The following is a 23,012-nucleotide window of genomic DNA, read 5'->3' as shown; positions in this document are numbered from 1 at the left end:
GACATGACTGAACATCAGGAAACTTCTTTCTTGTGAAGGTGACTGAGCACTGGCACAGGTTGCCCAGAGATGTTGTGGAGTCTCCTTTCTTGGAGATACTCGCAAGCTGTCTGGACGTGGTCCTGGGCAACTGGCTCTAGGTGGCCCTGCTTGAGCAGGGAGGATGGACCAGATGACCTCCAGAGGTCCCTTCCAGCCTCAGCCCTTCTGTGATTCTGTGAACTCTCTTAATTTTGTCTATAAATAGCACTTTTAATTAAATGGAAAATACCTTTCAGTGTTAAAATCACCTTAAGGCATTATCAGTATCGGGACTCGGGACAGGAAGTACCTGCTGTCAAGTCTTGTCTCATTCGTTCAAAGCTGGACACTTTTTTGCCTAATATGTTAATACTTTGCGTTGGACAAACACCCAGTGGTCATTCATATACTGCTTTGTCCTTTAAAAAAAAGAACAAACAAATGCTGTTAATAAAAGGTGACTTCTTGATCTTAAGAACACACAGTTCCTGTTTTTGTGAAATGCTGACGTTTCCTGGCTGGTACCAGAAAGGATGCTGAAGAGGACCTGTGTGTATGCATTATATAGCTGAAATCACTTTAGGAGGTGGTGGGGAGGGCAGAAAGAAAAATCTGCCTGTGCTACTTCAGAGCTGATAACAAGCAACTTAATAAAATATTTATTTCATTAGGTAGAGCTTTTTAGCCTCCCAGAACAAGCTAATCTGGGTTACCTGAAGATAAGATGGGAGTGCCAAACCTAGCTTCCAGTTTCTGAAGTAGGCCCTAAATAGACATAATAGCTCTTGGGTTTGGACACTTCCATTTCAGAAGCTGCTAATTGACCTCCCCTGCTCCCTGATGATGGTTGCTGTAAAGAACTGCAGTGGCCAATGTGTCCTGCTGTTCTCTGGTAATGAGACCTTGCTCCTTGGGTCCAGAAAAGGTAATAGAAAGCATCGTTGCGGAACATGCTGGGGCAGAAGCACCAGCAGTAAAAAAATCAGGTGCAGAACAAAAATACAGGACACCTTTGTAGATGTAAAATGTCATTTAGATCGGTGGAGTCCAGGGTATTGAAAGAGGTCCAACTGCCCAGTTTTCCATTGCTTTAGTCACTGGAAGTAAGCTGAGCAGGCTGGTGAAGATGAGTTTCAGGCAGTACCTCTGCTAGTCACAGTTTTCAGATACAGGTTCATAGTCTCCCATGGATCTTGCATCTAAAGCGTGTTCGAATAGCCCTTGTTCTGTTTTATATTTGTCACAAAAATGTTATTCTTAAGCCCTTAAAGGTGTTTGCAGCAGGAAGAATATTCAATATTTCAAATGGAGGGCAGAGGTGGGAAAACATGGCTGCTTTCCACATGCCTCCTACAGCTTTTGTTATTTCCTTGGAGAAATACCAGCTCCTGAATTTTTGGATGTTCACCTTCTGTCTGTTCCCTTTATGTGACCTAGTTGATTTAAATATAATAGTTCATCTAAATTATGACCTTCATCATACACTCTTGCCGAGGATCTAAAATAACAGCACCTCCTCTGCCTTTAAGCCTCTGATCAAGTAGCCAGATGTTTTGTTTTGTCACTCAAATACGTGGGTATTGTTTGGTTCTTCCCCTGCAACACACAGAGAGGGGGACAAAGACGTATGCCAGTTAGCACTTCCATGGGGATGTGGAAAGTACTGTAATTAATAGCATCAACAGCAAACGCCATCTCAGTTTAGCAGGGTCCCACTGGGATCTTTGAGTCATGATACCTCCTGATGCTGGTGGTTTCTTCCCGTGTCTGAACCAATGTGGAAAGGTTTAATCTGGCTCAAAGTGGAGTTTCTTCAGCATGGGGTCAAAGAGGGGGAAATGGGTTAAACCTCAGCCTGCTCAAACCTGTGGTAAAGACGTCAAAGGAAAGTGAGCTGGATTCACCTGGTACATAGCTACAATTCATAGCTAGTTCAAGCCGAGCTTCTCCTAGCATATGGGGGATGAGATCCTGCCTCTGAATTAGTGTTATTAACAGCACTGGCTCAGTTTTAAATCATGCAGGGTTGCTGGCTGAGCTCCTAATTAGCTACAGAGAGGTGAATCAGAAATACAGCAACGCAGGGCACGATATCCAGTGCCTTCTTGCGGTATTATTGCCTACAGTTGCCTTTGCACCTTCCTGCAGCTAATGAGATGTGAGGGCCTGGACGTTGGCACTGTGTGATGTTAGGGCACGGAACAGTTTGTTATGTATTTTTAGATCCTGCTTTCATTTTCTCTTTCTTACAATGAGATAGATACTATCCAAATGGCTCTCAGAAAATGGTGGTTGATGATAAGCACTGTCAAATAGCTAAGCAATCCTTTTCTTCTGTTTTCTTCTTCAGCCCACCATTTTGCAAATATATCTAATAGCAAGAGAGAGGAATTTCCAAATTTGCTGAGGTGGTTGGTTTGTTTGTTTGTTTCTTAAATGTATAGGTTTGCAAAGTGGTTTTGCAGAGATTACTGCAGTTCCTGCAGTGCAAGTTGGCAGTTATTCAGCTAGTTTGCGCTCCTTAAATGTCCTAGATTTGTTGCTACAGAAGTGGGAAGAGAAAATTTTACATCAGGACCTCTTCATCTTCTTGTAAGGACCATTTCTCTGTATTTAAAGTGAAACCTGTGTCTTTCTGGTTCTGTGTTAACAAATTCCTAGAAAACTGTATGATCTTAGTTTAGGCAGAATTTACGGCAAGACAGGATTTTTTTTGGGAGGGAGTGTCCATCTTATGGAATGCCTTTTGGGTGAAAGAGTTCTTCAAAAATCAGAGGCCAGTCTTTATCAGCCCGTTGGTCAGTTACTTGCTCCGAATGCCATAAATGTAAATTCTTTCCAGAAACAGTTTCATTCACGCTGGTGAGGCTGTTTGTCAAGTCTTTGGTAGTGTACACTTGTTAACTTAGCAACTTCCAGGGGTTAAATGGTTGTCTAGGCAAGACCAGCATTACAGATTCCACAGGGTCATTTTGTTTTGCCCTGATAATAGGGGATATCTCCTATCAGGAGGAGCAGTTTCTGGTTTTCCATGTGATGCAAAATATGGTCACAGACTTTAAAATTACGAAATGACATTTGACTGGAATTTGAACTGGTACTAACCAGCTTACTAACTGAATATATATTTGCAAGTCTTTTGTAATTTTGCACCCATGGGAGAGAGGAATCGGAAGGACTGTTTTTTCTAGCTCTAGCAGAAATGAAGATCGGGATTCGACTTGCAAAGCTAAAGTTGTGTTGTCACCCTCCTGGAGATCAGAATGAGGATGAGTGCAAGAGAAGGCCAAGGGAATAATTTGTTCCAGCTTTGAATTTTACTTCCATTTATAGTTTGGTTTTGTAAAACATCGGTCCCATTTCCATAAAATTGAAGGTAGCTGATTTCTTCAAAAGAAATTTGTTTCATTTTTAAAGATCGCACTTGCTCAGCCCCATCTAGTGGACCGACTGCTAGTGTCATCCAGAGAACAGCTGGTCGTCGTCAACCGTGTAGCAGATTAGAGCATGAATAATGTGTGTGAATATGTGCGTTATAGTATGAATGATGAGCCTAAAGTACGTTTGTGACGAATTATGTAACAGAGTCCGAAGAAGATTGGCGGTTGTTCAGTTGAAAAGGAGCGGTGTGAAGGAAAGAAAGTTGAAGATGCATGCGGGCAGTGGTGCCAGTTACTTCCTGCGTTCCTGTAGCCCATCGAGCTCCAGCCTGCTTGCCTGCTGCGCTGCCCTACCGTGTGATGCCATCCAGGTCGTAAGCGTCTCTAAAGAAGGATTTTGGAAGGCTGTTTCTTTGCGCAGTACCACAAGGCACAAACCACTGCCTCATTTGTCACTGTGATGTGAATGATAACTGCAAGCTGGTGCCAACAGTGAACACTGAAGTCCTCACCCAAGGAAAATGCTTCCGGAGTCTTTCTAATTTAAATTGTAGGCAAGGAATTCAGTGTTTGGCTCTTTGAAAAGCCATGATTTTGTTCAAAGAAAAAAAAAATCCCTTGGGAAAACCTCCCTATAGAGCGCACATACGCACTCTGTGGAATTGTCAGGTCATCTCAGCAGCTGCCTCAGGACTTGGGAAAAGATAAGGGGTCTGTGGCTCAGGTCTTGCAGGCACATGGCAACTGGTTTGATTTTTCCAGCCCTGGAAAGAAGGGCTGAATCTCTGCAAAAATGAATGTCTCTAGAAGGACTGGGTGTTTCTGCAGCCCTGGCTACACCACCAGCATCCTCCTGCCCTCTCTTAAAGAAGTTTTCTTTGGCATCACGCCCTTGGTTTTGCAGCTCCAGTTGCAAATGAAGGGAGGCAGAGGGGGAGATCCCGGGTCTCTGGGCAGAAGACCCTGACAAAGCCCCAGCCGTGTGGGTGGGAGCAGGCAGGCAGCGTGCTGGCCCAGGATGCCGGGTGAGTGGCGGAGGCAGAACGGCTCTCCAGTGTAAGGGGTGGCGAGCATCGCTGAGGGCAGGGACAGCTACAGAAAACAGGAGCGGAGCAAAGCTGCGTCATAGTTGCACCAAGCTGTAATGCCCTCCCCTTTAGGCTTCCTTGAATTTTACAATTTCATCACTTTAGGGTCTGTTGTTTTTGTTCAGTTCACATGTTTTGGACAATGCAAATAAGTGGGTCAGTTTTACTCTGTACATTTGTATGCATTAGCACAATAGCGTTGTGCTGAGGTTTCCAAAAAAGCTATCCTTAAATAATTCATAGGACCATTTAATTTCATATTCCAAAATCTAAATGTGCAGGCAAGTTTGTTTGCCAGGTTTAAGGGAGCTCAGCATTTAAATAACATTCTATTTTCTTTTTTCCTTTCTAAGTTTTTAATGTAGTGCAGCTGTCAGAATATCGCTTGTCTGCTGGCCTACTCACAAGATAGTGGTGCAGCATAACCTTTCCAGGCAGAAGTGGCTGACTTCTGAAATGAAGAAAATAAAGGTTTAGAGGTTTTCCTTTTCAAATTTTAGGTTTGAGACAGTAGCTGTGGATACTGGTTGTAGTTTAGATGTTCATCCAGCTGAGTGGGTGCAGTCCTGTTTGGAAGTCCACTTGGCTCCCACTGACACCAGCAGGAGACATGGATGTGAAAGGGTCCTGATGTTTAAGCAAACAAATTTAGTGGCAGGAATCCTGTTTTGTTAGAGGTTTGGGGATAAATCCTACATGCTGGAAGATAACCATTTGCAAAGGAGGTGGCTTTGCTTTTGTAATAGCTATGAACCAAACATTAGCTAGCAGATGGGAATTCAAGAAAATACTTAAAATTGTTAACTCTCTGTTTCTCCTCTAGCTCTGGGATTGTACACAGTAAATGCAGTATATGGAGATACTATTACTATGCCTTGTCGTCTAGAAGTACCAGATGGTCTTATGTTTGGGAAATGGAAATATGTAAGTATATCTTATCTTTACATTCATTAGAGCTGGTATAAGATGATGTGTATTTTTTGTGTGTGAGATTACAAGACTCCCAACTGATAGGATTTCTGCCTTGGATACAAAACATTTATTCCTGTGTTTGTAAGACTGCAAGATTCCAATCTGCATAATTTCTGCCAAGTGCAGATTAAAGGTTTGAGGAATTAATATCATTGTTCGAGAGAAATAATTATTGGGGAGTTTTCTGCCAACCTGTATGAGAGATCTGGCCTGTTACCCGGTGGTGTCTCGCTCGCTTGACGGAGCCATCACTGTACATTTGAAGACTTGTGAAGTGGGCTGCCCGAAGCATGGCGTGCTTCGTCCCTGGGAAGGCGCTGTCCCTGCGTTTGGCCGATCTGGCAGTCGCTCAGTGTTGTTCCATGCTTCAGTGTGTATAACGCACAGCGGAGAAGAGCGCAGAGCTGACCTTGGTAGAGTCGCTGGAGGTTTCACTCTGCCATTTCTGGTGGACAGAGAACAAAAGCAAAACCACTGATGGTCTCCTGGTTGTCTCGGTCAGCCTGCAGTAGGAACACCTCAGGATGCGCTTCGCCTGTATGCAATCGGTAGCCCAGGTCGAAAGGAGAATAAGCATGTCAAAGCCAAATGAAACCTGGAAGCATATGCAGAAAAAAACACCAGGATGCCAAAACTTTCGCTTTTCAGACTGGCTTCGGGACAACTGGTTTTCCTACTTTTGTGAAGTTCATCTAAATCTCCTCTCGGGCTCAAACCAAAACGTTACCAGCAAGAACAGGTGATTTCTACTTTGACAGTGGATATAAAATTATGTAGTTCGCTCTCTTGCTTTGTTAGTGGCATCCACCAGCCTGTTTTACAGCAGACTGGTCTGGCACTGGGGAGTGTTTCGTAATCCCCTGCTGGCTCTTGCCTTTGTACCTGGAGGTTTGCAGCTTTTGCAGCCCTCGTCCACTCAAGAGTTTCTGCTCCGCAAGCGCATTTTGGGAAATGAAGTCAGGAGTCTGTTGTTTCCCCAAAAGGGACAGTGAAACTGTTTCGTGTAAGCGTTCAGAAGATGCAGTGCCTACACTTTGCAATGTGTTTTTTAGTCTGCTGACTTTTCTTGGGAAGACACGAGTCCATCTCTATGAAGACACAAGGCTATTCTGAGGAAAAGAAATGCATTCTCTCTTTCCAGCGTGTTTGGATTGCTCATCTCGGGCAAGTACCAAGCAGCAAATGGAGATGTCACAGCTTTTTCTAAATGGAAAGGGTTACGAAGCATAACGTGCAAAAAAGTCTGTCTAGTTGCTATGGGATGAAACAGTTGACGCAGCCGACACAACCAAGTGCCAGCGATACTCATTCCTCCAGGGCAGCTCCCAGCATCCCAGTGCTTGGTTTTAGGTGGGGGAGGGGTTGGTTTAGGTTTCTTCGGTCGGCTGATGATTTCATTGCAAGGAGGAACTCTGTTTTCTGCTCTGCTGCCTTGGGAGTAGCAATTCGGCTTCCTGGTGGGAGCCCGGGGGCACGTGGAGGTGTTGCACCGTGGCAGGAGCTGACGTTGCTCCCTTCGGCACCTGCCTGTGCGTGCTCGTGCCGTGCTCATGCGCTGGGTGGGCTTACGGAGCTACAAGCTCGTTTGCACTTGATGGCCAACCTTGCCTGTACCGAGTCAAGGCAAAGCTTTCGCTCCTGTGTGACAGACTTCTAGAGTAATCCAGGAGTCACAAGTGGGAGAGGGAGAAAGAAAAGAAGAGAATTTAAACTGAACATTAGCTGTTGCCTCGTGCTCCCTGCCCAGCTCTGACACCGCTCATCTCTTGTCACAGCATCGTCATGCTTTTGTGGGCTCTGCCGTCAAGCTGAGGTATTGTGCTGGGAGCGCCACTCGCATCAGTGCCGCAAGGTGCAAGGGATAAAAGGGAACGGAAACCTCTTCCAGTCCCCAGCACAATACTGAACGTAAAGATGGAATCAGCCTTTTACCTCGCTTTATTTAAAAGCAGGCAGTGTCTGTCCCAGCTCTGTGTGTGTCTGTGTCTGTGTTTAAGGCGGGGGAATCAAATCCTGCAGAACTCAGCCGGTAACTTTGTCTCTCATAAAAATAAATTTTTGCGGTAGGTTTGTGCAAACCTGTGAGCTTTGTATTCCTTCTTAAGATGGCAACTGAATACTGATTAATATGAGGAGGGTGTCTAGAAAATGATATTTTGCAGATTGTCCCGACATGCATAAATAACAATATTTGATTGTATGTATATTCCCATGCCACAAGCTCTTGGGTCCTTTAAAAGCAAAGAGAAAAAACACCCTAAAAATTAATTTAGAATAAAATAGGCAGTTATGCCTGATTAAATCCTGCATTTGGAATGAAGTCTGAATATCCCAGACAAACGATATGAATATGTAAAGCGATCATGAAAAAAGGAAACTGAAGCTGTTGAGCCTAGCTCACGAATACTTCCATTTTAAGTACTTTTTCATATAGAGAGAGGCAGGTGGTGCCAGAGCCACCAGCCTTCATCAGAGGAGGCTCTATGCTATGCTGAGATTGAGCCAAAGGATTGAAATTATTTCTACTGCCGATATTCTCAATGTGTACCATGGCAGTCTTAAACTAGCCCTCATGTTATACTGAATTTCTTGTTTGTAGAGCAGAAATTAATCAGGAAAAAAGCCATCTGATGTAGTTTTCGGATTTCTTAAATTATGGGTTTGTACCAACTGCAGATCTTCAGGAACTTCTAAATGAGTGTTTATGCAAAATAGCAGTGTTTATCCTTTTATTGTAGGAAATGCCAAATGGATCTCCAGTATTCATTGCCTTCAGGTCATCAACAAAAAAAAATGTACAGTATGATGATGTACCAGACTACAAAGACAGGTTGAGTCTCTCAGAGAACTATACATTATCTATCAGGAATGCAAGGATCAGTGATGAAAAGAGATTTGTATGTATGCTAGTTACAGAAGATGATGTTTCTGAAGAGCCAACGATAGTCAAAGTCTTCAGTAAGTAAATCAAGTTGTTACTACTGTTAACATTCATCAGCATCTGAATCATAAATTATGGAAACTTTTGTTTAAGGGAAAGATTAAAGCCAAGAAAGTAAGTTTGGCGGAGTAAATTCCTAAGACTAGCAAATTTCTGCAGCTTTCAGAAGGGTAATCTACTGGTGGCATTTACGTAACAGGACTGCCTGCACTTGCAGTTTATTCATGATAAGTGCTGGCTCAAAGAGAATTTTAGGCTTTGATAATGACTCACTTATGTGATGTCATTTGGCCTTAGAAATGAAAAATGTAAAATTAGCACTGATTATTTTCCATTTGTTCTCTGAACGAGTTTTTCTGCAGGAGGGAAGCATTAACTGTGTGCGATCCGCAGGATTAGATCAGCGGAGAGGTTTAAAGCAGCTCCGAGCAGCTAGCATGCGACGCTGTGAACTGTGAGGGAGAGAGCGAGAGGCTGGAAAACGAGCCGCTAGCCCCAAATGCTTACTTTGTCCCCCGCTGAACTGCCAGGAGGAAGACTGGTCTGCAGTTCTCTTTCAGAGCACGACAAAGCTCCTGAGCCTTTGATACCACTGCAAACCAATCAGCAGTGCAAACCACAGAACCTGGAGGAGCAGTCCTGCTCTGAGCTTGCATGGGAGCCCGCTCAGACCTGCCTGCTGCCTGGTGGGGCTTCAGAGCAGACCCGAATCCCCCAAACCCCGACTCAGCCCGCGGAGGGGTCGGTTACCCCGTTTTAGGGGTGTGGGTCTGCCGAGGCTAAGGGTAGTGTTTGTAAATGCTGCCCTGTGGCTGCAGTGGGATCTTCCTCAGCCTCATGTTTTTATAGGGCTTTTTTGGCCTTTGTTGCTCCTCAGATGCAGATTTACACAGTCTAAATAGGTCTCTGTTGTGGGAACGCGTTGCTTGCAGGGATGGGCAGTTTCAAATAGACCACACTTCTGCTTGAAAAACATGAATTCATGTTTCGGAAGGGCACCTTTGCTCTTCTCTCAGGGAGCAGGTGTCAGGGAGTTGTCGGCGGTGTCTAGGCAGAAGTCTGTCAGTGGCATAAATGAGTTTGAAGCTAGATGAGGAGTCAACAGTAATGCCTTTCCTCGTTTCACTTCCAATTTGACTGCAAGAACAATTGAATTAATGACAACAGGGAGGAGTGTGCTCAGAGCATGCATAGTAAACGCAGTGCTTCATAGGAAATGATAAAGAATTATCATGTTTACTTACCACACAGCGGTAAATATGTAGAAGAGACATTGGTATATGCTGAAACAAAATGCTAACTGCTCGAATTACTGTGCGCTGTAATAAATATTAACACAGTGCTAACTCAGCCACGGAGCCCAGCTTGTATGTTTTATTGTATGCATTAATATACTAATAGGGAAAGCTTCTATTTACTAAGTAAGAGAAGAATAAAGGATGCAATGGCTATGTAATATGGCCGACGTAGCACTGCAAGAAAAAAAATTACCTTTTCAGTTTTTCGTTTTGAGTTCACAGCTTTGTGTAGGGTTCTTTTAACATACCTTTGTGGTTTACTTCCTTGAGTCTGGTTTTTGGCATTTCATTTTTTGTTCTTGCTTGCTTGCTTGCTCTAATTGTGAGAGAGTTAAAAGCAGCCTTCAAGCTTCATTTATTTAACCAGTGGAGTTTCTAACTTGTTGAATCACAGACACAGAGCTGGGCTGTAGCAGTCTGAACCCTCACAGACCAAAAGCCTTGTGTACCTGAAAGTCAGATATATCTCAGAAGTTGTGACCGAAGCTGGGTTTCGCTGGAGCTTGTCACGTCCTCAGCTGTGCTACCTGATTAACTCAGAACTAACGAGCTGAAATGGCTCATTGCACAGCTACCACCTGCTGGTTTCGCTTGCTGGACTGCTCAGACAAGCTCTACCAGCTTTCCAGATGGATCCTGTCAGCATCTTTGTTCTGGAATTCGATGGCCAGAGTTTGCAAGGCGGAGCAGCCCAGTGGCCGTGAGCTGCTGTCCTGCTGCACCGATGCTTGGCTGTTGCAGGCAAGGAGCTCTTTTCCCCCCCCGCGTTGTAGGGCCTACACGGAGTTGCAAAGTACTCTGGCAAGCTCTTAAGCCGAGAGGTAAGCAGAATGCTGAAGTCACAAACCCACCAAAGTGGGATCTGCTGCCACCAAGGTTAAAGAGTCTTCTTGCTTCAGACGCTGAGCTAGTAAACACCGAGTAAGTCTTTCGTGGTGAATTACCTTGGCAATCTCAGCTTGGTCACCACGGCACGGGCATCAGGGGAGCTGAGCAGGGCGTCCTCCCCTTCTCTCGGTGGGAGCGTCATGGGGCATCCAAAGCGCAGCGCAGGTCTCCCTGAACTGGTCCGGGGGGGGATGAGAGATGGAAGGCAGCACAGCCAAGGTGGGGGAAGGTGGTGGGGTTTGTGGTTTGATCAGCTGGTGACTGTGACAGGCAGCCAACTATGCCTGCTTGTGGGACCTGAAAATCTGAACCAGAAGGCCAGTTAATGGTCTTGTAAAACCTAATTTGCTTGGACTGACATGAAAATGCTTTGTCCTTGACAGGGTTTTACAGAAAATAGGTTAACCTTTTTCCTTTAAAACGAACAAAAGAGAAATAAACATGCACATATATTTAAAAAAAAACAAAACCCTTTGTTAGCCCTTCGAAGAAATTGTGATGGTCTTGGTGTATAGCTTTGGGTTTTGTTTGGTTTTGGTTTTTTGCCACAAGCAAAGTTGCTTGAAAACATCAAATGAATAGCTTTTTTTACTGCCTTTCATTTCCCTTTTGTGCCATTGTTCTTGTTCCATCCTGTCGTAGTCTTCCAAGTGCAGAATATCTGCATTTGTGTGCACACAAACATAGGCATACACATGCGTGCACACGCACCCAGAGCAAATGGGTTATTGTGGAAACGTGTAGGCTCGCTGTCTTTGCGACAGCAGGAGCAGTGCACCTGCACGTTAGTAGCTTCGTCAGTGTCCTGAGATTTTGGACAAGATGGTGCGAAGTGCACTTTGGGCTGGTGTTACTGATTTCGTACATACATTTTTTCATAGGGAGCTTGATCTGGAAAAAAGGTTCTGTAAGCTGGCATGGTTAAGGGTGGTTCAGTCTGTAAAAGTATAGAATGTGTCGGCGTATTTAAGCAGTATAGCTAGGGTGCAGAGGCTTTCTTTGACTGTATAAACATTGATTTATTTTTTTTTCCCCCTCACTCTTCCCCCTTCTTTTAAAATTGGAGGGAAAACTCTCTTCTGGAGATAAAATTTGCATTCCGGGCTTCAGGCCAAACTATTTTAACAGACAAGTTATGTAGTCTCTAGAAAGTAGTTTTTTATGATGGAAACACTGATAGATCCTCTACTTTGGCAAGCTAAGAGGTCCATCTACCGTAATAAAAGTAAACAAGAAGACACACTGGTACTGAAGAAAAGGTTTATTTTTTTGAAAGAGTCATAACTAACTCAGAATCAGTTAAAGTAATTACACTTATCTCTGTCATCTAAATTTCTTATATGTAACAATTCCAGTTAGGAAAAATAAACATTAGAAAAATGATTAAGTTGAATTTGTTTCTTTATAACGTGACAGCTCGGCTACAGTAATATCCACAGTAAAGCTGCTTTTCTGTTGCTATAGTTTCTGTACCACCAGTTCCTTCTCCAGCATGTGTGTTGTATAAATCAAATAGATCAGATAAGGTTCTCTGCTGTCAGGTGCTGAACTAGTCTGCCTGGCTAAAATATGTGTTGTCAGAATGCATAGAATTTGTTATGGAAACCGTGACACATTTTGAGGTGATGGTTTCTCCTTTTCAATCCATTTGTTAATATGGAGGTAGAAGTATCTCACTTTTTCTTCTTTTATTGGCAAGCGTAGGTAAGACTGTACTCAGCCAGATTGTTCTATTTAGTCTCAAAGTCTATGTATCTTTTGGTAACTTTTTGTTTTTCAAACAGCTGTTTGTGCTCCCTTCACTAGTACTTTTATCCTATTTATGTTCTAGAACAACCCTCTCAACCAGAAATCTTACATCAAGCAGACTTCTTAGAAACAGAGAAGCTACAAATGGTAAGAGCAGCATTCTCCCTCACAGTTACGCGCCTGACGGCTGCCTGGCGTCCCTTTACTGTCAAGACGGAACGCGGTGATGGACTGAGGCTCGGAGAGGGTGCGTGTGCGTGCGTTTGTGCGTGCACACCTGCCTGGGAGAGACCGTGGTCTGCAGCCAGGCTGAGCACAGAGTAGTTCCCTCGCCACTACTGTATCAGCCCTGCCTGAATCTCCAAGCAGGAGCCATCCTGATCTTAGACCCACCGCCGAACCCTCTTCCAAATTGCACCTAAGCCTCACTGATGGGATCTGTCCTGTTTAAGAAAAACAGTTGGGGTTAAGCGTTTGAACTTTCGAGACATTTTTACCCAAAGCAACATAAGCAAAAATAGAATTGTGTTAAAGCATAGTGGAGGAAAACAGCGAATAATTCCTACGTGTCTTGCAGCTCGGGGAGTGCGTCGCACGAGATAGTTATCCCGAAGGCAATGTTACGTGGTACAAAAACGGGAGAGTTTTGCAGCCTGTGGAAGAAGGTACGTTTCAATAGCCAGTGTCCCTGAATCCACAGAGGGATGCACGTGTGAAGAACGGTGCTTGTAAGACTTGCTCTGCTTCAGTCTAACGTATTGTTCCTTTGAGGAAGACTGCTCGTATGGAAAGATGAAACTGGAAGGAACCTTCGAGGCCTGTCAGAGCACCCAAGCTACGCCAAATAATTGCTCTCTTTCAGTTCCAGCTTTAAAACCATATCGTGGGGCGGAGGGTTGCCTTTGTTAATGCTATTGCAAAGTTATTCTCACGCCTGTGTAGGCAGTAGAAACCTGTATCTCATACCCAACTTCTTACATGGTATTCACTGTCTCGATTTCACACCTGTCCGATACTGTGTTTTAGACCGTGTAGACAGGTGTTTACTCTCCGGGATGTTAAGGAAGAACAGCTTTTTTCCCCCTCTCCTTTATAACTTTGATTTTTGGCAGACTGATCAGACCACAATATTTTACCTTCCATAAAACAGAGAATGCTTACAAAATGAAGTTACAAATGTGATCCTACAAATTTTTTTTCCAGCATTTTTGAGGCCTTCTTTCTGGCTTACAAAGCAAGCTGAGATTTTATATTTAAAAAACCAGACCAGTTTGCAATTAGTTTTTTGTTTTGATTTGATTTAAGATGTACAATATGTTAGGAGTATGTTGTTGGTAAAACATTCCTGGTATATGTCAGTGGCAATACTGGAGGAAAACTGTACAGTCTCTTGGGCAATTTGTCATGTTGCTTGCATGTTTGCAGCCTGATAACAAATACAGAGCAGGCAACAAAATGTAGGAAGAAGGCTGCAAATTCTGCCTCTGTGACACTGAGACAGTATTTGCTTTTCAGTTGTGGTCATAAATTTGCAAAAGATTGTGAACAAATCAACTGGACTCTTCACCATGACATCGTCTCTTCAGTACATGCCAACAAAGCAAGATGCAAATGCCAAGTTTTCTTGCGTGGTGACGTACTATGGACCATCTGGCCAGAAAACAATACAGTCTGAACCAGTTGTCTTCGATGTTCACTGTAAGTTATTAAAAAGCATCTGTTGCTGTACAAAGTCTACCTTATGGGGGAAAAAGCAAGATGGTTTACAACATTACAGAGGCATTGCTACTTGTCTGTCGAGACGGTTTCTTCAAAGCTGCTTTGCAGCAAGAATGTCCGAGTACATTGTCTGTGTAATTTTTACTTCTTTTCAGATTTACCTGAGAATTCTTTCTTTCTAACAGTAGAATACTGTATATCAAGATTGCTTTGACAAGAGGGAAGTGGTAACCACAAAAAGTTACATAAAAATAGGCTTTTCAGAACTTTAGCAGAAGTCAGAGTGATTGATTAGAGTGACTTTCTGTGCCCCCTGAAATATGCATGAATACACAATGTAGTTTTTAGTATAGTCAGATGGTTTTCATTTTTGCAGAGTCAGCACCAAACAGCAAATGCTGGCACACTACCTTGCACGAAATGCAATAGCTTCTCTACAGTTGTAAGATGCTGATTTTTACATTAAAATGTATCGTTTGAATATTGGTAGACTTTTAAGTATAGAATTTGTGTAAATAATTACTTCTAGCTGGCCTAAGTCCCGTAGCAACTCCCTGACTGTGTTACTGACTGATAGGGAAATCACAGTTCTCCAATGAATAAAAAAAAAATGGGCATTTGGTGAAGAAAGGTCAGGGGGTTAAGAGGCATTTCACAGTCTTGTACAATGACGCTTCTGAAGGACTGCAGGAGGCAGCAGGTCGTAGCAGAATGAAGAGGAACAGAAGATACACAAGCTGTCCGGTCAGATACTACCTTTCTGTGTGCTTAGCGTAATACCTCAGCTTTTAAAAGAGAAGTCCATGTTTTGGGAATGGTAGGGTCTAAGTATACAGTCCAGACATCTAATTGGATCTTAATATACATTATGTGACAACTCTGTAATCCAGCTGAACACAAAGAGAATGACTAAGGCTCTGGATTCCTCCAGCTAGTAGGTGTGCACCATTGCCTTGAAAACCACAGGCTTGAAGTGGCAGGTTGTGTTGTACCTAGATGATTAGTTGCTTCTCCTTCACGGGTCAGGTTTGTTGAGCAGCAGAGTAGGAGATCAGTTTTGACCTTGGTCAAATCAGATCAAACCTTGGAGCAGTTGCTCCTTGTTTTCACCTGGAGTAAATTAAGGCCTTATTTTCACCAGCTGTTTCTCCAGAATGACAACTGACAGAACTAAGGGAGAAGAAAACCTCTGGCACAGTAACCCTTATCCTTGGAAATAACACAGAGATTTCAAGCCTGAAGACACCTATCCCATCACTTTAAAGCTACAGGGTTTTTTAGTATTTGGTTTTGCTTTAAAGTTGGGTACCAAATTTCGCTGGGTGCTTTCCTGTCACCTGTGGAGCCCCCTGACCATGAATAACTCCCACTGTGAATGCAGATGTTCACAGGAGTGTAATGACCAGAGAGCACTTGTTCCAGTTACTCGCTGAGCGGTGCTCTGCTGTCCCCGCTTCCCCGCCACCTGCGTGCAGTGGGCTGCTTCGCCTGTTGAGGATGGGGCTCTGGCGGATGCCTGCGATGCCTGTACTGCGTGCGCTTGCAGCGAAGAGCTGCCCAGTGTGAAGGAAAAGGGAGGCTGCACAGCACTGCAGAATGGTCGCTGCCCCAGATACCACGTGCACTCCGTATTAAAGATTTAATGCTTGCTAGACTAGCTCTTTTAATCCTGGTCTAGTAACACACAGTTTAATTAAGATGGTTCTTCCTCCAGAGATGTGCAGGATCATCGTACTGCTAATTAGCCAGCAGTGGGAGGCAGGCACAGCCTTTGGTGTACCCCTTCAGCACTGAGGAGGACTCAGGTATCAACTTGGTTTGGCTTTAGAGTATGGGGTCACCCAGTTTCCTTTCTGAGTATTTTCATTCGCTGTAACTTCAATTCCTTACTCTGCTCAAACGCAGAATGAATTTTTGAAGCTCTTTGTTAATGGACGTCCAAAGCATCAACAGATGGATTTCTTGACTGATGTTAGTTGATGATAATGACACGTCTGATTTGTTTTTGGTTTTTAATTTGGTTCGGGGATCCTAATTGGTTTCTTTCTCAATAAATGTGATTTTTTTATGAGTCGGATGTAATGCAGATAAAAAAAACGGCAGACTCCAACACCAAGAAATGGAAGTCTGTCTTTCAGCCTTTTTTTTTCAGATTGTCTGTCAAAACTATCATGTTTTGCATCTCTAAAGCGAGAAAAAAAAATCATAAAGACCACCTGCTGTTCATTTTGGTATCTAGTGAGACTCCTTAGAACTTACACGTTTATCATAAAGATACAGGGAGAGCATGCTTAGAACTATGTCTACACAAGATTAATTTTTTTTGTAAAGACCTGTTCAGTCAGGATTTAAGAAATGTTTTGCTGGGTTTTTTAGCTCTGGGTTAGTCCAGTCCCTGGTACTCAAGTGTTTAATAGCTGGTTGACATCCTGGAAGCAGCCAGCCACTGTAACATAGGTAAGAAGAAGAGTGAATTAGCTCTTGCTGAACTGGGTGCTAGATGGAAATGGATACTAGCAGTTGTTATCAGTACTTCACTGTGGGCTCTGGTCTGCAGCTGTAGCCAGCAAGCTACCGAAAATAACATGAGTAATACAAGAGAACTCCTGGAGCTGGACAGTTAGATGGTGTCCCAGATATCTAAATTACCTAAACTCCAGATGTATTGGGCTCTGCTCAGCATTAATCGGTGTAAAAAGAGAATGTCAGGCAAACTTTCCAATTGTGCCCCATTGTTATGCATCTGTCTTGCTATGGATAAACGCCTTTACATAACAGATTAGACTCAAAGACATTTTATACTTCTGCTGCTTCCAGCATTGGTGTTTTTCTTGAAGTGATGCAGAATGATGTCAGTTGTGGCCATGGCGAGTCTGGGACAGCAGCATTCATTTACTAAATAACTGCGATTTGGTGCTATCTCTGAGAATATTGCTGTAGCAGAAAGTGGATACAAAGTCTGAGGTTTACAAAAGCACAAGGTAAGATGGGCCAAGCCCGGGATGTGTGCCACTGAGAGGCAAGATACACCTTCACCAGGCTGCTCTTGTTTATTAGTGAAAGCAGGGGAGCACATTACTCATGCTAAGTGGCACTCAGTGCAGCATTGAACACTATGTCTTCCAGTCATCGGGTTGCGTCATCCTGAGAAGGATGACACGTTCAGCTTAGAGAACAACGGAATTCGTTGTTTGCCATTTACTTCTGTAGATTTATTTTTCTTTTCCGATTTAGAGAATGAAATTAAAAATTTTCTCCTAGTTGATTGCAGTAGATAGAAGGGTAAGATATTCCTGCAGGAAAGTCTGGTGGTTTGCAAGAGTGTCATTCTTGTTTAATTGTGTCCATTTTTAATCCAGTTCTGTTCATCTCCGTGGGAAAACCTGTTCCAAATTAAAGTCTCCAAGTCTTTCTCATTATAATTCATCCCTTTTCAGTCTGGAGACAAAGCCTCAACAATTCCAGGGTATATCTAGACATCCTTTATGATAACTTTCTCGCATTTGGTCACCTTCACATAAACTTGACAGAGGGAAAGAGAAGCTCCTGCGGCAGGCTAGCTCACGAGACCCCCCCTGAAACTGGGGTTTTGGCCCAGCAGCCGCCCAGGGGCGTGCCTGTGATTCCTGGCCAGCTGCCCCATCACATCTGTTGTACTCCATGGCAGCAACGACGCCGGACTTCCCTCTCCTAAGCAGGCAGAGTGGTGCTGCGGCTCGGAAGGTGCTGGGCTGGAGGCTGTTTGGGCGGGGAAGGGAGCCGAGGAGGTGGCGTGCTGAAGCCCGGTACCAGCCCTCCTAGGAGGAGGAGTGAGAAGCAGGGTTTGGGCTCTCAGTCATTGAGAGGCCATAGCAGAATGCAGCTCCTGTTATTGAGAAATCCCATCGTAGCAGACAGACATGATGAATGCCTTAAGGGTCGGAAGGGCGGTAGAGCACACGCTTCACTAAACACCCAAAATCAGCTGTCAGGCAAGGGTCTCTCTGCTGGGTTGATTTTCTTTTTTTTTTTTTTGTAGTGTTTTGTGAGGTGCACAGTACTGTGTCTTAATGCAAGACTGGCATCTTTAGTAGAATTTTATTTATTCATTGAAATTAAAACAGCGAGAGTTATCTGCCCATATTGTTTCCTTTTATTTTGTTCATTTTACTTTGTTTATGAAAAATTGTATTTAGGCTTCTACTTAGAAAGAATATCATCTATTAAAGTATACTTTGTCTTTGCCTTAAAAAAATTACCAAAATAAAATTTAAGTTATAGTTCAACTTCACTGAACATGACAGAAGTATGTTACATTTACAGTTCTGTTGACTATGTTAAGGGTCCTATTATGTTCACCAAATTCATCTTTCTGAAAGCCTGTAGTGATCAGCATATAGAATCGGGTGAACATAGTCTCTTAGTTCATATTTCTTTCTTTTTAATGCAAGAAGGCTATTATCTAGTACTAATGCAAGGCGTTGAGAGCTTCAGTTGTTCTTCTGATTGCTGCAGTCCTCCAAACAGTGAGCTTCACAGAGGACAAATGAATCCTTCATAATGAAATCACACTGTGAAACTGTTCATACTGATCAGGTGTTTTGTTTTTTCTTTTAAGCATAGACATGGTTGTAATCATTGCTGTTTCAGTTAAAGGTATTTTGGCAAAGAAAAATTAATTTTGTATCATATGGCTTCTTTGCACTTAGTTCATTTGAAAAAATACAGAAAGTGTGATTAACTTCAGTTTTTATAAAAAGATCTACACCTGCAAATACCTTCAACTGCTTGATGATAAAATCGCATGCTCTTTAGTCATGAATAACGTATGCATAGTGTTAGTGTGGTTTTTTTCCAGGAGCTATTAAATGTGTACATTATTTTCATAGATCCAACAGAGAAGGTGACTATTCAAGTGCTGTCACAAAGTAGTACCATTAAAGAAGGCGATAACATCACTCTGAAGTGCTCAGGAAATGGCAACCCTCCTCCACAGGAGTTCCTGTTTTACATTCCAGTAAGTCCTGCCACGCTGTCACTGCGTAGTGAAATATTCTGTCTCATCCCTTCCGACAGGCATTGCTGCGTGTCAGTGTATACGTGATTTTGTAACAAATGAAGGAAGGAATTTGATGCAACTGAAACTGAAGATAGACATTGGCTATTACATCAGACCCTCTGAGAACGCCTCACCCGAGTTGGCAAAATATTCTGAAAGAACCTCTCCTTCCCCCCACCCCACCCAAAGTTTTTTGGGATTTGGACCTACTAACAATTGTTAGGCTCATTTCCCAACATCAGATATTTCGATAAGAAGCAGTTTTGACAAAAGACGTTTAGTACCTTAAATAAAATCACCTCATATGTTATCATAACAGCCAAAGATCCAGCAATGAAAGTACAGGAAATTAATTCAGCTTTTTTTGGACTCTCACAGATGAATCTTGGTGCAATGTCTTTTCATTAATTAATTAATTGTTTGGTGGCATAACACAAAAAAGAGCCAGTGCAACAGCGCAGGAGAAAGTGTAGGACAAATCTGTGAAATGCGTAAAATGCAAATTGAGAAAAATAAAGGCTTTGGTTCCATTAATCTTCTTAGTATTGGTGAAATCCACAGACAGATGTGGCTTTCTATTCTGAGATTCCTAGCCCTGTTTCCTGTGTCCTGCTTCTCTCTCTCCTATTTTATATCCCTTCTTTTGTTCCTACCGCAGTAGTGAGCAGAGCTGATCTCGAGAGAGCCCAAAAGCAGTGGCATGCTTTCAGGTATTTCAAAAACCTGCATGTCCCCCTTTGAACACAGTCCTCATCTAGTTTGGACTCCTGGCATGTTTGAGTTCCTGAAGAGCAGCAAGGGAAACCAGGAGCTGAGTCCTCTTATCTCAGAACAGCCATTTAGGTTCAGTGAGCCACCCTAGGAACTCACTATAAGCCAGGGAAAAAGCGGGTGGTATCTCTCCATGCTCCATGATCACAGTGAGTGAGCTGAACACCCCAGTTTGTCTTATCGTCAGAAACACTGGAACAGGCTGCCCAGAGAAGCTGTGGCTGCCCCCTCCCTGGCAGTGTTCAAGGACAGGTTGGATGGGGCTTGGAGCAGTCTGGTGTAGTGGAGGGTGTCCCTGCTGATGGCAGGGGGGTTGGAACCAGATGATCTTTAAGGTCCCTTCCAACCCTTACCGTTCTGTGTTTCTGTGATTCCTGCTACCGGTCCTTTCTCCAAAGGGAGCTGGAATGGGTGATTTCTGTGCAAGACTTACAGGTATCATGGCAAACCTGGTAAATCTCTTTCTGGATTCAGAGATACGAATTAGGGTTTCATTCTGTGCTTGTTTCAAAGCTCATCTAAGTCAGTCAGTTGGAATCAGGTGGAAACTGGGGAACTGGACAGCACTCTGACTTGTAGATTGTTTCAGTTTTTCGTTTTCTTCCTGTTTTCTTTCTGCAAAACTTTCAGATTTTGTATTTTAATGTCCTCTTAAAATAAATTGGTCATTCAATTAAAGAGTAAGATTTTACTTGTAGGTGTTTCCTAAAACTATGCCATCATGCAGGAAATGAACCTTAACATTATTAGTAGGCAACTACACATCAGTGATGCTGTGTCTGTGCATATTTTGGAGTATTCCTTATAATAATAAAAAAACTCAACAAAAATGAATGGTTTTCAGCAAGCCTATATACAATAAATGCTTTGTTTTCCATCTCCAGGGAGAAGCAGAAGGTATACGAAGCTCAGATACTTACATAATGACAGATGTGAAGCGAAATGCAACAGGAGAATACAAGTGCTCTCTGACTGATAAAAGCATGATGGACTCAACCACCATCACTGTGCACTGTAAGTCATTGCACTCTGCACTTCTAGTTAGGGTACAAACCTGTCTTGCACTTTCTGGGAGGGTCTCTCTCTGCAGATGTGGTTGGTTTGAAGTAGTGAGTAGTGTCAGGTCATTTCCTCCCTCCTCCCCTCCCCCCCAAAATATTTCTGTTTGAAAACCTTAACTTTCTCAGTTCATTGGCTTAGATACAGATTCACTTTATGTAAACTTTATGTAGTAGATGATACCCTTGCACTGTCACATACAGTGAAAATTCTGGTATTTGGTGTTTCACTCATGAACATGTATATGGCAAATGACTCTGCTCCAGCTGTGCCTTAGAATATACTCAAACATACAAGCAGGCCCGCAGTGGTATCACTAAAGGTCATTCTTCATAGTCAAATTTACATCAGCCTAATATCCTTTGATCTTATCTCAATGAGGTTAACATGTAGGGAGTCTGGAGAAGAGGCTTAGGAATTCATGATGTTCACATAGGACAGGTTGGTTTTTTTCACTTTTCCCAGATTCATGAGATCTGCAGAGCTTAGTAAAGTTTCTTTAGCTGGATACTAGAGTATTTACTCACACTTTATCAGCACCACTTTAAAAGCAGCCGTTGAACTGGTTGAACCATTGAAGCAGTGGTTGCCTTTGATCTTTTTTTGTGAGAAAACAAGAGCAGGAACTCTTTCAAACTTTGCTCTGGTGTCACAGGCTGTGAAATGAGACTCAGTTCAATGGTACTAGGTTTCCCCTAGAAGCACTGATGGTTTGTGGTCTTCCCAGCAGCATAAATACCTTTAATAGTTTATAGGTTTAGAGGGACGTGATGGATAATGATGTTTAAAGGCTTCCAGAGTATAGTTATACTTTACATAAAAAGAGACTTCATGTTCATACACTCGGTCTTGATTTTTTTTTTTTTTTCTTGGAAGAGGTACAATGCATGCAAAATATATCTATACATGAATAAGTACACTATTCCATTTAATGAGTATTTTGCATTTAATAAGGTCATCTGCTGTTTCCCTACCCACCCCTTCTCTTTGCCAAGAGTCAGGGTTTGTAAGATCTGAAGAGAGTTCTGCTACTGCCGCTGGCTGCCCGATGTCAGAGGTTGCTTGCTGGTAACTTGCTGTGGTATAACTGACCCTTTTATTTTACTCCAAGTGGATTGCATGTCTACTTGTACTTCCATAAATAGTTACTCTAAACAATGGCATCCTCAGCTCCAAGTTATTTATAACAAGCCAGTTTTCCTTTTTTTGCTCTTTCATCTGCATGTCAGAAGAGCGTTGCTACATGGGAGAAGCATGTATTTTCTTTACAGAAGTCTTTCCAGTGTTGGCAGCTAGTGCAGCTACTCAGAACACATAGGTACAATCCAGTACCCTGGTGCCTTGCTTTGCTTAGGGTTTGTTTTGATTTGTTTTTCTTAAAACAGCTGTATCTGCAATAAAGCCTTTGCTTAAGTGAGGCACAGTGGTCTGGAATAGTTCTGTAATACCTGAATGCCCAGATGTTGCCCTGTCTTTAAGCTGCTTCAGTGTCTTGCCTCACGCTGGTCTGAAGCCTTTCTGCAGCATGTTTTCTTGTGACGACGAGTGCTCTCAAAAAGTCATAAAACTCACAGATGCTTTACAGTATCCTCCTTCATCTTTCATTTGCTTACTCTATCTTAATTTTCCAGCGTAACTCACTCATTTTTAGTGCTTTCTCCTTCTAATGTACTTAGATATTTTTGGTGTTACATCTTCACATTTTTTTTTATGCCTCCATGAATTTTTGTCCTTCAAATACTATTTATTAATGCCTATCAAATCGTACTTTTTCTCCCTCTTTTTCTTTATTGCTTACCTTTTCACATATGGATGACTATTCCTGTCTATGCCGTTACACTGGAAAAGCCTTCATTCTGAGTTAGGGCTTTTTGTTTCCTCACATCTGATCTTGACACTTTAGATTGTTTTGTTTTCACTTAAAAAATAAAAACACCACACCACAAAAAAACAGGCACCATACTAATTTTAGTTTAAACCTGTGAATCTGTCTCCTGCTTCAGCAGGAGGGTTGGACTAGATGACCCACAGAGGTCCATTCCAACCCCTACCATTCTGTGATTCTATAGTAATTTGTTACATTTAATT

At 42.8% G+C, this 23,012-nt stretch overlaps 1 protein-coding gene across 2 annotated transcripts in view; it reads left to right on the top strand.

Moving 5' to 3' along the window:
• The window catches only part of ALCAM (activated leukocyte cell adhesion molecule), a 117,291-nt gene that overhangs the window by 79,395 nt on the left and 14,884 nt on the right, over positions 1-23,012 (top strand). For both annotated transcript variants that reach the window (XM_075435541.1, XM_075435532.1), the window contains exons 2-8: positions 5,313-5,413; positions 8,200-8,419; positions 12,420-12,484; positions 12,915-13,002; positions 13,853-14,035; positions 18,925-19,052; positions 20,750-20,879. In XM_075435541.1, the coding sequence (XP_075291656.1) occupies positions 5,313-5,413; positions 8,200-8,419; positions 12,420-12,484; positions 12,915-13,002; positions 13,853-14,035; positions 18,925-19,052; positions 20,750-20,879 (915 nt within the window). The remainder of the gene's footprint in view (positions 1-5,312; positions 5,414-8,199; positions 8,420-12,419; positions 12,485-12,914; positions 13,003-13,852; positions 14,036-18,924; positions 19,053-20,749; positions 20,880-23,012) is intronic.

This window comes from Opisthocomus hoazin, chromosome 1 (assembly GCF_030867145.1).
Source record: "Opisthocomus hoazin isolate bOpiHoa1 chromosome 1, bOpiHoa1.hap1, whole genome shotgun sequence".
NCBI lineage: Eukaryota > Metazoa > Chordata > Aves > Opisthocomiformes > Opisthocomidae > Opisthocomus > Opisthocomus hoazin.
This window is presented reverse-complemented; position numbering and strand designations above follow the sequence as displayed.